Source organism: Hyposmocoma kahamanoa, unplaced genomic scaffold (genome assembly GCF_003589595.1).
Source record: "Hyposmocoma kahamanoa isolate Upper Pololo Valley unplaced genomic scaffold, ASM358959v1 88, whole genome shotgun sequence".
In the NCBI taxonomy this organism is placed as follows: domain Eukaryota; kingdom Metazoa; phylum Arthropoda; class Insecta; order Lepidoptera; family Cosmopterigidae; genus Hyposmocoma; species Hyposmocoma kahamanoa.
In genome coordinates, this window is record NW_020654466.1 from 8,162,133 (window position 1) to 8,178,916 (window position 16,784).

The window sequence follows — 16,784 nt, forward strand, 5'->3', positions numbered from 1 at the left end:
ATAAAGGAATCGTATAAGGTTGAGGCACACGCGAATGCCACCATCCTTTTTTGACAGTAACACTAGAAAGTGGACCCATTAAGTTGGGTGTGTGACCTTTCTGATTACCCCGACTTGTTCCATTCTTTTCAGCTCCTCAGATAAGCGATCTTTCAGACCTAACGGTATTTTTCTACTTGCGCATACGACTGGCGGCACGGACTGAAGCCACTAACTAAACAAATCGGCATATTTATCTTTACCCTATTTCTTCACACGACTGCCGTCCCAACACGCTCTGGCATCTAATGTTAGCTACAGCAAAGAACAAATTTTGAGGTTCTTTTTATACCACCATTATAAACTGTTTACACCTTTGATAGAAATCACATCACCAGGGTAGGATTCTAATTTGATATTTGCCGGTTGCAACATTCTATCGTTAAAACCAAACAATAAAAATTTTTCAAAAGAAATAACATGTCGAGCATAAATTGCTTAGTTCCGTTTTTGTAGTACAAAGATTCTGATCACTGCCCTTTGCTTTTTATACATGACACCATATCCATATAAAACGGTTCGTTATCAGAATCAGTACTATAACACTGATTTTGTTCGATTTCGTACACTTTTTAGTACCGTGGTCATTATAAATAAAACAGGACTAAAAGTGCTTTTTCCACCGGCGAGGCCACACGAGACGAGACGAGGCGAGGTATGAATTTAAATCTGCCCAACCTACTTCCACCAAAAATTGCCATAGCGACCTCGCGCGGTATCGCGTGAGCACTCGCGAGCTCGCGCTAGGGTTAAGGATAGTGAAGACACAGTATACTGTTCAATTCATCTAGCGATAAACACGCGGCTAAAGTACCATGTCTCGCAAATTCTTATTATTAAATATGTTAACGGAACAAGAATCAGATGAAGATGCTAATCATGATTTAGAAGAAATAATCATTGTTGTAATATAAGCTATTTGTACCCTCTAAGATAAAATAAAAAGTAAATGATAAATAAAAAGAACTTTTTCCAAAAAAAATTTTTATATAATCTTTAATCCCAAGGCAAACATTACGAACTAGCAAAATACACATAAAAAGTTTTACGACTCGCGCTGGTATGTTTACATTATATTGCAACTATATCGTGTATACATTTTTTTGAAAACGATGCAATGTTTTAAAAGTGGTTACATAATTATGATAAAATCATAACATCATAACCTTAGTCGTGTACATTTTAATGCAATTATAAATATATAATATGCATTGTATAAATATTTACGAAAATGATATAGATACATGTGTGACACAAGGACTATATATTTTTCATTGACTGTATGTAGTTTATTTATTTTTCTCTGAAATAAAAGTACTTATCCCTTTTTTAAAATGGTGTCGTGATTACAAATTTTTAAAAACAGCACAAGGTACATTTTTTGAAATATCTAATATTCACATAATTTCGAAAATGTGTGAACATTTACATTTCAACGGACGCGACTGTATGTCACAATCTCGCGATTGACATTAATAGCCGTCGCGAGCACGCGCGAGCTCGCGTCATATCGTACGAGACGTCGTGAATCGAGTTAATAAAGAGTCTATGTATGCAGCAATACGGTTCAATGTTACATCAACAAATCTCGTCTCGCCCATCCTCATCAATTTCGACCATTTCCACCGAAGATGCGCTAGGAGAGAATTGATAATTTTACCATACAAGTTTTAAAAATTGTCTCTCCTCGTCTCATCTCGTCTCGCCTCGCCGGTGGAAACACACCCTTACACATTCTAGCAAAATGTCAGCGATTACCCCATGCAAAACTAAACGAAGAAAAAGAAAGAATAAACAACTAGTTTATTCCTTTCCATACACCTGTATTTTTCATTCACCGGTACACTTGATTACTTAGATCTACCCACAACAGTATTCAATCATATTTAAAGCTCTGAGAGGCACTGCAACTGTTATGGACAGGCATATCCCTTACCACCAGTCTCACGACTTATTCATCCTGTGCCTGGTATCTAAAAAAAATATTTTCATCAATCATACATTGCGGTGCTGAAGTGTGCTGTTAGATATGTGTACAAAATTATATCCAATTTTTAAGCTGCTCGAGGACTAAAACAAAGTTTCATCGAAGCCTAGACATAGACCCAAGTAAACAGATTATAAAATCTCATACCAAAGCATAAATTAACTTAGGATTTTTTGTATTTTAGCAAATAAACGTATTGGATTAAATTATATTTTAGCAAAAAAAAAACACGAAAAAGAGCGATAAAAATCTTTAAACTGTCTTTTAATTTAATTAAATATTTTAATTTTATATAATTTAATTTTATTTGTGCTCATACAATATCTTAAAAATCATTAATTATTTAATACAATTGAAATCGTAATTTTTTCATCCAATGCGTGTGCTTTATTTAATTACAACGAATTTCGCTTCTGCTGTTGTTTATTACATTTTGCTCCTGCCAGAAGTTTAGCTAGGGGATTCGAATAAAGCCAAGCAACGTTTGACAATATTTTTTTACTGTTACGTCACTGCAAAAGTCTTGCTGCGCGCAGCGTTATTTCGCGTCGCTATCAACATTGCGAGTTCAAATGCCCCATTCAAGTGCGAGCGAGAAGAATAAAGGTCTATCCACACATATCCGGGCCGTGCGCGGGCCGTGGCCGGGACGTAGACAGGCCGTGCTCCGTTAGAGGCTCAAAAAAATATCCTTGTGTATATTTTGTATGAACTCGTCCACACATGTCCTTGTCCGGGCTGGGGCCGGGACGGGCCCGCAGTTCATACAAACTAGCCCGCTCCGTCCACGTTCCGGGCACGGCCCGGATACGTGTGGATACTCCTTAAGTTGCGTAGTCAGTTACTACTTCATAGATCGCGATGTGTGAATGAACATTGTAATATGTCATTTGCTACAACTCTAGTTGCAGAAGTCTATTTCTCATTTCATTTGTCATTTGTCAAATGAAGTGATCGAGCGCGAACGTTATATCCGTATTTGTTTTTATTCACCGATGAGAATATTCCAAAATGCAAAGCGCTTCTGATGTAATATCTTCTTTATTTTGGTTTAAAGATGATGTCGATACTGATGATGAGAAGGAACCCCTAATAATAGAACAGTTTGTGCAAAATGTTGAAGATTTCAGTTCACAGTATGGGAGTGAGATTAGTGTGTCGTATACTGCCTTCAATCTCCGAGGACCCCCTTCGAACTTTCCTGACTATGGAGATTATCCTCAGGCTTTTGTCATGGTGGGTAAATAGATTACAATTACCATTTTATATAGAATAGTCTTAATTTTAGATTTTTAAACCTATAAATGAATATTATAGATCCGTGCAATAGTGTTATTGTTTTTGTTTTCATTGTGTATCGTATCTCGGAATAAGACTTTGGGTTAGTGTAGGAGTATGGTTTTATTGTATAAAAATATGTAAAAGAACAATATAATTGCATTAAAATTGCAAATGTGTATTATTTTTATCATGTAAGTAACAAGAAATAACAAAGGTGTACAATTTGCATACCTACAGATGTAGTATTTGACTTTTGTTCTACATTCTTCACAATTAATAGAATCTTAATTGATACCTCTCACATAAGTTGTTGTAAGTCAAAAAACCTTTGTTTTACTTTTTATGTAAATATATCTTTTTTTATGTATACTGACAGTGCCATATTTGAAAGTAACAACACTAGAGTAATCTTCAGGTAAATTTTTTGTAAGCTCAATTTTGGTGACAATTCCTTTTTATTTTAATATTTAGAAGAATATTATCGTGAAGTATTATTTAATATTCGAGTGTGGTAACCTGAAATGTTCTTTAATATTTCAGGATGATATATTCAAGTAAATTAAATATTAAAAATTGTCTCCAAAATTCAGTACAAAAAACTTTACTTTTAATTAAGGAACCTATAATAAACATTTAAGAAAAGTATATATTTAAGTTGAAAAGCAAAAAATAGTATTTTGACTTTCAATTATATCTATAGTTATCAATTTAATTAAATAAAAAAAATAACTTCATGTGCTGGTATACATATAAGAGCACATTCAGTTTCTTCATTCTGACATTGTCGATGATATTAATTGTAGAAACATAACAATAAAAAAAAAAGAAAAAAAGAAGCATAACAAATCATCGCTTAGCAGACAACACTGCTCAAATGGAAAATTGGCGATTTTTACTTTTGAATGTAACTCAAGTCCAAATATAATGTCAATATCAATAAAAATTTTACAACCAACTCATATACAATTATCTATAAACTAAGCACTTACAATAATAGATTACAAAATCTTGTCTGCAATAATATGTCAGTTTTTTCACTCCTTTAAAGTTACTCTAAATTACTTGAGCAGTGTTGCTTGCTAAGCGACAAAATGTAAAAAGCTAGAACATGAAAAGAAATGTATACATGTGTAAAAAATATTTAAATGCAAGCGCAACAATATGAATTGTATTAGGAAAGCAATTTATTGCTATGGCACTCCGTAAGGGTGTAGCACCTAGTCGCTACTTTTATTTTTACTTTAGTTTATACATTACAAGTATAATAATAAAAAATTTGATTTACATTAAACTTATTTACTCATGTTGTACAATGCTCATTAAATAGCAGTGTCTGCAAAAGCCCTTCAATTAGTAAGCAGGAAACTTGATATGGGAGAAAACTTAAATAGGACACCGCCAATAAACAAAAAGAAGTTAAGTAACTACATGTAGTGATTAATTTATTATTCTCATGATTATTGGTCGATTACCCAATTTGAGTTCTTCAAAGACATAAATAATTGTATAGCATTATTTTTTATACAAACAAATTGTTACATTAATTAAGATACAGAAAATTTACAGTTTTATTTTTATATAATGAGGTAGTATAAATAAATTTGTTAATTATGCAGAGAACCTATGGGACATGGTGGGATGAAGCTCCATCTGCTCAGGAAGATTATATGCCACAAAATAGCAGTACTATAGGGAGTCAGGATTTTGTAGGTGAGTTATTCTACAAATTTATCATTTGATTGCTTGTTCAAGTACAAAGTATTGCTTGTCAATACCAACATATTGACAAGCAATGCACAGATTATTTTTGTGTACCCAATTTTGGTGGCAATTTTTTTTATTATTTAAGTATTCAAATATATTATTTGGAATATTATTTAATATTTCAGGTTACTACACTCAAATATTAAATAATACTTCATGTTAATATTCTACAATATTTAAATAACAAAAATAACCTGCACACTATGCTAACTCGAATTTGGTTGATTTTTTTCCCAAATTATTCAGCTTCCAGAAAATAATACAAAAAGTATTAATCATATATTTTGTAATATGTGATGAATAACGTGTCGTAAAAATAGAATAATTAATATACATTTGAAAATTAAAAAGTTATCGCAAGTTTTGTGTGTAGGGTCTGGTTAAAAGTTGCAATTTTCAAGTTAGCATGGTTTTAATTACTGGTATCAGTGTGAAAGACAACAACAATCAAACAACTGAACCACCCAACACTTATTTTAATTTAGACTTCAAACACATTTTTTTAAACAAAATTATTTACTATCTGTACATCTTCCTTGCATTAACTTAAAAAAGTATGAACACATTGAATGTTGACGAAGTTTGATTTTATAGTTCATGACATTTGATACTTGGCATTGCATTACTACTTATTACTTACTATTTATTATTATAAATGTACTTCTACATTCAGCAGAATTGTACATAGTAAACTATATTCTGATATTTCTCATATTACTTCCAACAGAAGTGTCATTTGAGAGAGCAGTTTATCCAATGGAAGTATCCGTCTTTGAAACATATAATCCTGGTGCTATGATTCGTATCTGGGCCTGGGGTCCCTCAACTTGGATGTTGCTCTGGGAAGGAGAACCAGAGTATGTTGGAGACACTCCCAGAATCTTTAGTCCTCCTATAAGGCAAATGAATTTTCCTACTAGGTAAGTAGCTCATTCTATTGTTTTTGAGAGTAGAGGATTACATGATATCACTTCACATTCTCACCGATCAGATCTACTGTGATTTGATTACCGTTGAGCTTTATGGCTCAATATCCAGTACCGTGGGTGCCACAAAGACTGAAGTCTGTAATGTGATGTCTATGATAGCCTTAATATAGGCGAACTGTTTTTGTGTTACTTTAATACCATACAATATATAACAAAATATACCATATTTGCAGTTTTTTTAATGATAAACATTTCATAACAGTAAATTTATGTGATATGTCTTGGTATGTAGAAGCTTTTTTTAAATACAAGTAAGTATACTATACATATCATACAGTTACAAGAACTCCATTATATTTGTTATCACAAAAAAAGTATGTTTCGGTAGTGGGATTGTGATACGCTGACTTCAGGCTTTAAAGTCATGTGAAAAATATGTCATATACAAATGAAAACAATTGCTAATGCTTTTCTATAATGATACATTTTACAGAAGCAACTTCATTGCATAAAATGAGAATTATAATATGAAAAATCAAAAGCCGATCAGTTTCTAACCATATTCCCTTACTTAATGTAAACCAATGTATTGAAATATAGTAGATTATTTCAACATCAAATGGCAAATGTATTCAATCAATAATATTTTACAATACAGTGAATACAATAGTTTACTATATCCACCTCATTCATTCATCTGCTTATATGAATAGAATAAAATATATGGATATGACATTATTTCATTCTTAAGCTAATGTATTGAGACTAAGATATGCGATATTTTCTAAAGAGGTATTAGGCTCTAATAACGATGTTACGATGTTAGTGATTTTCGAAAGAGACCCTTTTAGGTATTTTCTAATGATTTAAGGAAGAAAAACTGTGTGAAATTATAGTCATACATGACATATATACTCTAGGCCAATTTGATATAAGTAGAATGTTTAATAACAAAACGTTGCTAGGCAACCAAAGATGGCAGATGTAAAGAACATTTTGTCAATGCTCATTATGTAGGAATTGAAATAGGTAAGTAGGTAATTGCGTTAAAAAAAGGGAGAAGAAATGTCATGTGACGAGAAGAGTGTTAGGTATTAGGTAGAGGGTTATAAGGGGAAAGGAAGGCCAAAGAAAATATGTATGGATTGTGTGAAAGATGGATAAGAAGGGTGTGAGTATAAAAATGATGGTTGATAGGGGACAGTGGAAGAAAATACATGATGTGCCGACCCCACCTAGCGTAAGAACGGATAAGGACAGGAAGAAGAAGTAGGTAATTGGGTTATGTAGACGTAGTACTATAGCATGGGAGCGTAGCTTGGGCTTGCGTAGCGAGAGGTACTTTAGAAATATAAACGACAATTATACCATAATTATAACTGTATACGTGTATTTAACTGCCTCCGTGGCCGAACGGTTACCATACCGGACTGCCACGCAGAGGTCCCCGGGTTCGATTCCCGGGCCGGGAGAAATATTTGTATGGCCTACATTTATTTCTCTCGTGAGTTTGGGTGTAATTTGTGGTTGTCTATGTGTGTGTCCATGGCACCCGCGACACAGGGTTTCCCTAGTGTGGGGCTATGTTGAGTGTGTGCGTTATTATTATTATTATTATTAAATTTCAAAGCTTTCTATTATTTTTTTGATGTCTGTTTGACATCAACATTCTATTATTCTTACAATTCTAAATACAAAACCTAAGCTGCCTGTACTACAGTACTTACTGATTATCCAAATAAATTGCTAATAATTATAAAGTTTGCAAAGTAATTAGATACATATGATTTATGAACAAAGTAATTAAAATTGCAATACCAATTAATAGATATTGCTGCTAGATAAGCAATGTTACTTTAAAAAACCAAACTGTAAGGTTTTATTTTGTATTACTTTACTACATATCTCATCCAGGACCAATTTCCGATTCTGAACTTGAATTACTTATTACTATAACTCAAATGTTTGCAATATCCTCCCTCAAACAAAAAAAAGGTAGGGATGAAACAATTTTATAAATAATATTTATTAATGTTTCAAATCACTTACTAAACTCCTATTGAGCAAAATTAACGACAAAAATGACTTCAAGATTAGTATTATCAACCAACAGGCGTATAGCTTACCATCAGGCGCACGATTTGTTCGTCCCGTCAATTGCTATTAGTAAAAAAAAAAGCATAATCGAATTTCGGGGAAAAATATTAAAATTGTGGTAACTGTCAAATTTAACTGTAAAAAATTGTCTTTAATCTTAATTGTCTTTAAAAGTTGTCTTAGTAAAAGTGTAAAAAACGTTAAAAATGATGTATACAGCCTTATTTAAATAATGTTTTAGTGCTTTCTGTAAACATTATATAAATATAACTAAGCCACGCCGATCACGCTGCCGCATCACATCTCTCTTTAAGAATAAGATTCATTTACCAGTCTTATATTTTTAATTCTCAGGGTATTAAGACTGGAATTCAACCACAGACTGCTCCCGTACTACACAGAACTAGACGCCGTGCTACTGAAAGGAAAGGAACCTGCAAACATAGTTAGAATGAAGAACAATTTCTCATACTCATCTTTGTTTTATAAAAAAACACAACCAGTTGTTGAAAAAGGTAAGTCCACATTTATTCAATTGTTAATGGAGCATAAAATAAAAGCACCTTATTGTCTTACATTATTTATTACGTTCATGTAATTTATTGATATAATAGGAATGTCTTCGATATATTATTTTCCATGAGAGTCATTTACAAAATATTGTGTTATTGTGATAATTGTCACTATCAGCCGAAAGATGTCCACTGCTGGACATAGGACTCTCCCAAAGATAGCCGCAACGATATTGTTATAATAAAGCTACAAATTTATATTTACAAAAAAATATGTGTAAATATACCTATTAATCCAGAATTTTCGAGAAAATATGTAAATCAAATAAGAACGACATTCAAAACAGATCGCTCGAAGTCCCGTGTCAAATACGTAATGAAATATTCATTAATGCACATTGAAAATTGTAATGTCAACACAGAACATTAATATTATGTGTATCAGAATAATCATATTTTTTATTATATATAAAGAAACCGACCTCAAAAGTTTGTGGAATTACATTTATTGGCAAAGTTTTATTGAAATCGGTTAACAGAAAGTGGGTGAAATCCAATAAGTTAGTTTTCAATCAACTTGCTGTTGAATATCGTCAGAAAATCTTGTAGAAATGATCACGTGTGCAGCTTGACATAACTGTTACGTAAACTGTTACTCCTCTCGCGCCGCGCAGCTATCTCAGGAACCGATTCAGCGGTAGGCCTGTACTCCTGTACTTTATTGTTAAACAACAACATGTGAACTATTGTATAGAGCTGTAAAACTATTTCCGCATTGAGTTCTTAGGTTTTCGCGATTGTCACACATAGGAAATGTATTTCTTTTTCGGGTCTAAATCGCGTATTTTTTATTTTAAACAAAACTTTGCTTTTTTACTATATTTCCCTGTTTATAGTAACAATATACTTCCTATTTGTAGTGACAATATACCAAGTAAGTTTTTTTTTATAATATCAATGACGGGACGGTCCAGTCGTGCGCCTGATGGTAAGCTACACGCCTGTCCATAACAGTTTCAGTGCTATTCAGAGCTTTAACTCGCAAGCTCTGCCACTGCGCCCGTCACCCTGAGACATACATAAGTTGACAAGTCCCGTGTGTCTGTAATTTCACCAGCAATCTTTACCTTTCTAAACCGGAACGCAGTAATGTTCACATTACTGCTTGGCGCCAGAGATAGGTAAGGTGGCAGTACTTCCCAGGACGAACTCTTTCACAAGAATCTCTACTGCTGCTAGTTAATAAAAATAGAACCTAAACAAAGAGTTAAAGCCACTCTGTACTTCCAAGTCGATTGACTGCGTCCGGTATGCATCAAGTGCAAAATGTAACTGAGAAATCCGAAGATAGCCGAAACACGAAGATTGCCAACAGATATTAAGATAATACTAATTTTATATTATACAGTGCGATTGTATTTATAAGCATTTTTTATTTAAATAAGGCAACAACGTTCTGGTGCGTTTAATTTGAAAAAAGAGTTTCTTCAATCGTTTTTTGATTTCGATTAAACGTTCTGCTTGTTACGCGTGCCCAGTGGTTCATGTTATTTTCATAATTCAACCTTTTTTAGCTTTCCCCCAAATATGTCTATGGCTCAAATCATTGCGCTCAAGTAACACGCCGCGCGTCGACGCGCGAAGCCGCTCGACTGCAACCAAGTGTCCACTATTGACTCCATATTTGCATAACACAAATTTGTACCTTAATATTGGGAGAATAGAGATGCTATAGGCGAAAAACGCGTCGGGACACTTCGACTCGCGCCAGTGTGAGTTGAGCCTATGAGTATATATCTAAAATTATCCTACAGTATGCAACATTCATATTTGCAACTGAAATTAAAAGTAAATTCATGGTAGAGCATTGGTATCAATTTTGAGTTCGCTCAAGTCACGGTCAAGTGATGCAAAAAAGTTTCATTTTTAATCGACTTAAAAAAAAGGAGGAGATTCTCAATTCGACTGTATGTTTTTTTTATGTATGTATGTTACGTGTTAACTCCGCCATCTGTGCACAGATTTTGATGATTCTTTTTTTGTTGGAAAGGGGATACCTCCATAGTGGTCCCATTTAATCTTGAAGAAAATCATCCATCTCTAAGGGTGGCTGTTCACGCATGAAGATTCATTTTTATAAATAGCGCCTAAATTTTATTATAAGAAGCAGTTATTTTAATGGTTGATTTTGCTATTCTCCAATTCAAGGCGTTTTTCTCTCTCAATATACATATATTTTGAGTAGTGAGAACCGATTTTTATTATCTCCTGTGTCAAGTTCCGTATAGTGGCGAACTAGGGGATGAATCCGGGTTTGTGCACTTTCCGGTAACCGATTTTAATAAAACTTGGCAAATAGATACATAGATACATTCCACGTACTTTTGAGGTCGGTTTTTTTAGTACTCTGTACTGAGATTGTTACAAGTGTTTACTTTATGAAACATTGTAATGTCTTTATTCGTCGATTTAATGTAAACAATCGATTCTAACACGTTTCATCTTACTCGTCACACGTTAACACACCTAATAGCCATGGTCATGGTCGTATTACAGCTTTAATTGCAATTGCAAGTTGCAAGGTGTAATTACAATCTCCATTAGTAATGTATTTCATCAACGTCCTCAGTATTTCGTCATTAATGATCGCGATGTTTGCTTCCCTTTTCCATTTTTAGAGTTTAGATTGAGTAATCACACAATTGTATATCGCACATGAGATATTGTGGATTACAGAAGCGGTAATCTACATTTTTTTTAATAGGCGCGGTGGTTCAAATGCAGTCAGATTGTAGGAATTTTTCTTTGTGTTGTTCGATCTTTGCGTCAATAATAATAACAAAGCAGTGAAGCATTTTCACAAAATGCCTATGAATATCATGATAGTAAAACATCATGACATTAGAGATATTTCAATGATTTTTTTTCTCCCGTGTTCCGTAATACATAGGCTGCACCAAAAATATTTAGTAAGTGAAATGAAAAATGGTTAGAAAACGAATAAAGTGTATTTACCAACCCCTATGCACTTATGCGTTCGGGTGAACCAGCTTTCAGAACAATAAAAAAACGTACCGTGCTGGAGGTAGTAGCAGTAGAGCTCCTTGGGAAAGAGTTCGCCCAGGGAAATACTGCCACCTTACCTATTTCAGCCGCCAAGCAGTAATGTGATCATTACTGCGCTCCGCTTTAGAAGGGTAAGGGTGCTGCTGAAATTACAGGCACCTGACACTTGTCAATTTATGTCTCACGGTGACGGGTGCAGTGGCAGTGCTCATAAAATCTTAGCAATTTAAAGCTTTGAATGTCACTGCAACTGTTATGGATAGGTGTGTCGCTTACCACCAGGCGCACGACTTGTTGGACTCGTCACTTGCTGTCAAAGAAAATATTAAATAATAATGAAAAAAAGGTCGAAAAATAACCGCCGAAATTCTTCGAAGGTCACGTACGCGGGTAAATATGTCGCCCACGAAGCATTTTTTCTTACCGTGGAAAATAAAAAGAAATCGCATGCAGATAAATCTGGGCTTTACGGAGGATGGAGTCGCATTTGTATCTCCGAAGTTGTCAAATAGTCGATGGTTATAGCAGCTGTGTGAGCGGGCGCGTTCTCTTGGTGAAAAAGAATGCTACGGACGCCGTTCCTTGGGCGGTCGCAACTCCCCGAAAGCTGGGGGCGGACAAACTTTGAATACCATTTAGTACTAACTGTTCTACGGTCTTCTAGCGGAATTATTGCGACTGTTCCACTGCGTCGAACAAAAAGCCGCTTTAATTTTTTTTATTAACGCTCCGACCGCGAACAACTTTTATGGGCAACTCGTTCTCTTCAAACACCCATTGTGTGGACTGCTGCTTCGTGAGAGGATCGTAGCTGTAGATCCAAGATTCATCAGTTGTAAGAATGTAGGATACGTTTTACGAAGTTCCTCCTTCGCACTTTTCTAGCATAAATTTGCATCAGTCAATACGACGGGATTTTTGCTCTTCGGTGAGAGAATGAGGCATCCATCGCGAAGCAAGTAACAAAATAGTTAAAACAGTTATTCTCAAAAAGGCAACGTTTATAGCTTTTCCTGAAAGTTGCGTTTTGACTCTTACGTTAATTGAGTCTAAATAAAGGTCAAAGGTAATATACTCGATATCGACTGAAAAAAAAAAGAAATAACTTCAACTTTCGACTCAAAGTAACATTTAAGTTTGCAACCTCATAAGAATTAACTCACCTTGAGATAACTGATTTAAACACGCAATTAATTTGCACTATAAAATTACGTTACTATAACTTGAGATAACCTTGTGGTTACTTTTCACGAGATCGAAATTAACGTGAATTGAAAAACAACGTGATCGAAAGTTGAAGTTGTCGTAACAATTTACGTCCTACTGCTGGGCACGAGTCCCACAAGTAGAGGGTTAATGGGGATTCACGAGCGAATTTATCCCATCCCATTTAGATGAATGAATCCCATGAATTCCATTTAGAGAGCACGCCAGTTGGGCCACTAAACGGGACCATAACTTACGGAGGAGTTTTTTATGCATTCATATGGCATTGGCGGAAACTGAACGGTCGAGTGGCCGTGATCGAGACAAGCTGTAGGGGAGTCCCGTGCTCGCTACTTGCGTCTCGCGACTCCCCCGCACAGTCGGCCACTGTCGCCGGCTACTCCCCGCCCGCCATTGGTGCCGTTTTAGCGCCTTCGTCGCTAGATCTACAGAATTTTACGAATGTTTATTCGCCAAAAATTTGGTTTTAGCGAGAAATAAATATTTAGTAACTTGTAGCGTCTGTTTGAGCCGTATTATTTTTTTGAATATAAAAATCGTGGCCTGTCCGTCAAAGTAATTGTAAAGTTAAAAATAAGTTTATATTCGTATGTGCTATTTTCATGTCTGAAGCTGGTAACACCAACGTCGAATTCAGCAAAATGGGCGATTTCTACCCACACTTGTGTCCGCGTCCAGCCACTGGTGGCCTCGCCTAGTGGGTTGACTCAGCCACTAGTGGTCGCGTTTAGTGGCCAATTTAATAATCCACATTATCCAGATAGTATCCATGTGTACTTACACTAGGATATCACCATAGTAGAACTATTTATTCTACTATGCTATCACCGTTCTGTACGACAATCAAATCAGTGAATTCGAGTTTTTCATTTTCATGAATGAGTTTCCGCCTGATACCCAAATGCCTACGTACGTATTATTTTTTATTCATTTTTTTTTTACTATCTTTGCTGTTCATCCCTATCGAAACTTCAAATTAAGAGTATTTACAAATTGAGTATTTTATGTGACTCGGGTGCCATCATGACGAAGTTGTGTATATTTTAGTGATCATATTATTGGAGCCACTCAGGACGCGTCGTACAACTACTAAACACAAACAACAGACGAAAGATTCTAAAACATACCCGCTCAGTAAAGTCCGTTTTGACGTTGCTGTCAATTCCGAAATTGCAAACGGACTATCCAATTTTATCTATCTATGTGATCAGCAGTGATCGGAAGAGAAGGTAGAGGTTTAGAGGTACAGTCAGTTAGCCGTGACCATGGGACATGTAAAAAACAAATATATAATAATATAAAAAAATAAATATACGCGATTTAAATCCGGAGAAATAGTTTCCCTTCCTATGTGTATCAATCGCGAAAACCTAAGAACTCGATAGGAAGAGTTTTTTACCTAAACTTCGAGGAACATAGACAGAAAATGGAGACTGCCTTACGACAATATTTTTTAGATCTAGGGCCCTGTTGATTGTTGATTTATGGACATTCCTTCGGAATCCTAAAACTATCGTGTCGACTCTGTCGTTGAGTTGCGTGTGCGTTTCTGCGGATGCAAAATTGAACACAAATGTGTTATGTAATTAAATAATTTATTTCATATTATTACAATGTTGGAATTCAAGATACTGTATCAGGGGATAGGTAATATGATCGTGACTAATATATTAATAATGTGGCAAAAATATTAAAACAACAAAACTATATTCTAGATGTTTGAAATTTTCACAAGCACTTTCTGTTAAAAGTTATTTTATTTTCTTCTTTAATAATTTCGTTAATCCCCACCGGCCACTAGTAATAAGTAAGAAAGTAACCACTATATTCTTGAAAGCAGCAATGAATTCCAAATAGATTATACACCGCAGCAAGGTCGTACAGCAAGGCCGAAGATCGATAACTAATCAATTACCTAGCACCGATCTTTAGCCTTGATGGACGGTTTTGGTTACAGTTTCCATCTCTTCCATCGTCACCAGGTCTTGTTCATAATTTACAACACATGGCAGACCGCGCGCAACTTCTTCGACAAATAGGCAACACTAACATGCTTTTTTTCTGCCTTTTGACGACGCGTGGTGTTGAAACTTTTTGTTTACTTTTTCAACTGACTTCAAAAAAAGGAGGAAGTTCTCAATTCGTCTCTTTGTTTTTTTTTGTACTCCGGCTTATAACGCACACACTCAACATAGCCCCGCACTAGGGAAACCCTGTTTCGCGGGTGCCATGGACAACACACATAGACAACCACAAATTACACCCAAATTCATGAGAGAAATAAATGTAGGCCATACAAATATTTCTCCCGGTCCGGGAATCGAACCTGGCACCTCTGCGTGGCTGTCCGGCATGGTAACCGTTCGGCCACAGAGGCAGTTATTGTTAGTAGTAGTTTATGAATCGATTTGGATGATTATTTTTTTGTTGGAAAGAGGGTACCTCACTAGTGACCCCATTTAAATTTTTAGAAAATATTCCACCTCTAAGGGTGGCAAACTAGGGGATGTATCCATTTTCCCGGACTTTCCGGTAACGATTTCAATAAATATTTTAGCTTTGTGTAGCCTATCAGACAGATGATGAAGATTCTTGGGCGAAGCAAAATAGTTATAATTAAAAAACATATATTCTTAATATTCGATTTATGTATAAAATATTTAAAAGTTTATAAATGTTATATAAATAAACTGTAACATTGTTAAGTCTTAAGTTACCTTTTTTCAACTTTCTCGTAAGTGTGGTGAAAAACATGGCATGCCACACGTGCGAAATAGCAATTACAAACGTTTATGCCATTAAAACCTTTGTCTTCGGCTCGGGCTTGTAATTACCTACTTACCGCCCTTGGGACATGAACGCAAAAAGATTGTCATGAGTTTGTTGTCGATGTCTGTCTGTCGCTGTTTTAGAAAATTGGTCACTAATAAATCTTGATCAAATACCGTATATACTTAGCATCAACCCATTTATACGTCCCACTGCTGGGCACCTGTCTCCTTCGGGCGAGGCTTTAGGTCATAATCCGCCAAGCTGGCCGGCCCAATGCGGCCCATGCGGTTTCGGGACTTCACACGTTTTCCGAGAGTTGTGAACCTTATTCGACGTGCAGGTTTCATCACGATGTTTTCCTTCACCGGAAAGCTCTCGGGAAATTTCTCAATCAAATTCCGGGAAACTTAAAGGTAGGTTAAACCATTAGGTTACCACGGCTTTTTCTTTATCATATAATCATTATATCATTTGATATTATATAATCATTTACCTACCAACAAATAGGTCAGTGCATGTAATTGTCGAATGGTCTCGTTACAGCAAATATAATAGTTTCTTTTTTATGAAAAATATATTTGGTTCAACTTTGGACGTGAGAATGACGATGACGTCATTATTTACCAAGCGATAACGGCACCGTTGACGTCGCGTGCGCAATAACGTGCTTGCAGTTGCCAACAATATCCCTTATCAACAAGTTTTCCGCTGTCACTTATCGTTACTCTCCCTGACACGATTTCTGCCTACGTTTGTTTGAGATTCTGTCGTATAAATGAGACTTATGTCCGCTTGCACTAAACTTAAGTATGTCTTAAACCAATGCTTGAATTGATAAGACATTCTTAACACTGCGGGTTCAGTATAATAATGCCTCTTGGGTGTTGCTGGGGCTGCCCCGATTCTGCAGCGCTTCAGGCGCTTTGCTTTGTGTTTGCACAGGCAAATATAGATGACTTTAATGACGAAAGAAAACTGCCTCGCTGCTCTGCAGACTACGGCCTAGTTCCAATTCCCTTCTGAGGGTAATAGCAGGACGATATGATTCCCCATCATAAGCTCATTGTATGCAAAGATGCATCTCACACACAAGAATAGTGAGTAAATAAA

General features: G+C 35.4%; 1 protein-coding gene across 1 annotated transcript in view; it reads left to right on the plus strand.

Moving 5' to 3' along the window:
* The first annotated feature begins 3,037 nt into the window (after positions 1-3,037).
* The window catches only part of LOC113235810 (F-box/LRR-repeat protein 4), a 44,739-nt gene continuing 30,992 nt past the window's right edge, over positions 3,038-16,784 (plus strand). Inside the window, exons 1-4 of the mRNA XM_026471716.1 lie at positions 3,038-3,262; positions 4,924-5,017; positions 5,799-5,991; positions 8,452-8,612. Of these exons, the coding sequence (XP_026327501.1) occupies positions 3,038-3,262; positions 4,924-5,017; positions 5,799-5,991; positions 8,452-8,612 (673 nt within the window). The remainder of the gene's footprint in view (positions 3,263-4,923; positions 5,018-5,798; positions 5,992-8,451; positions 8,613-16,784) is intronic.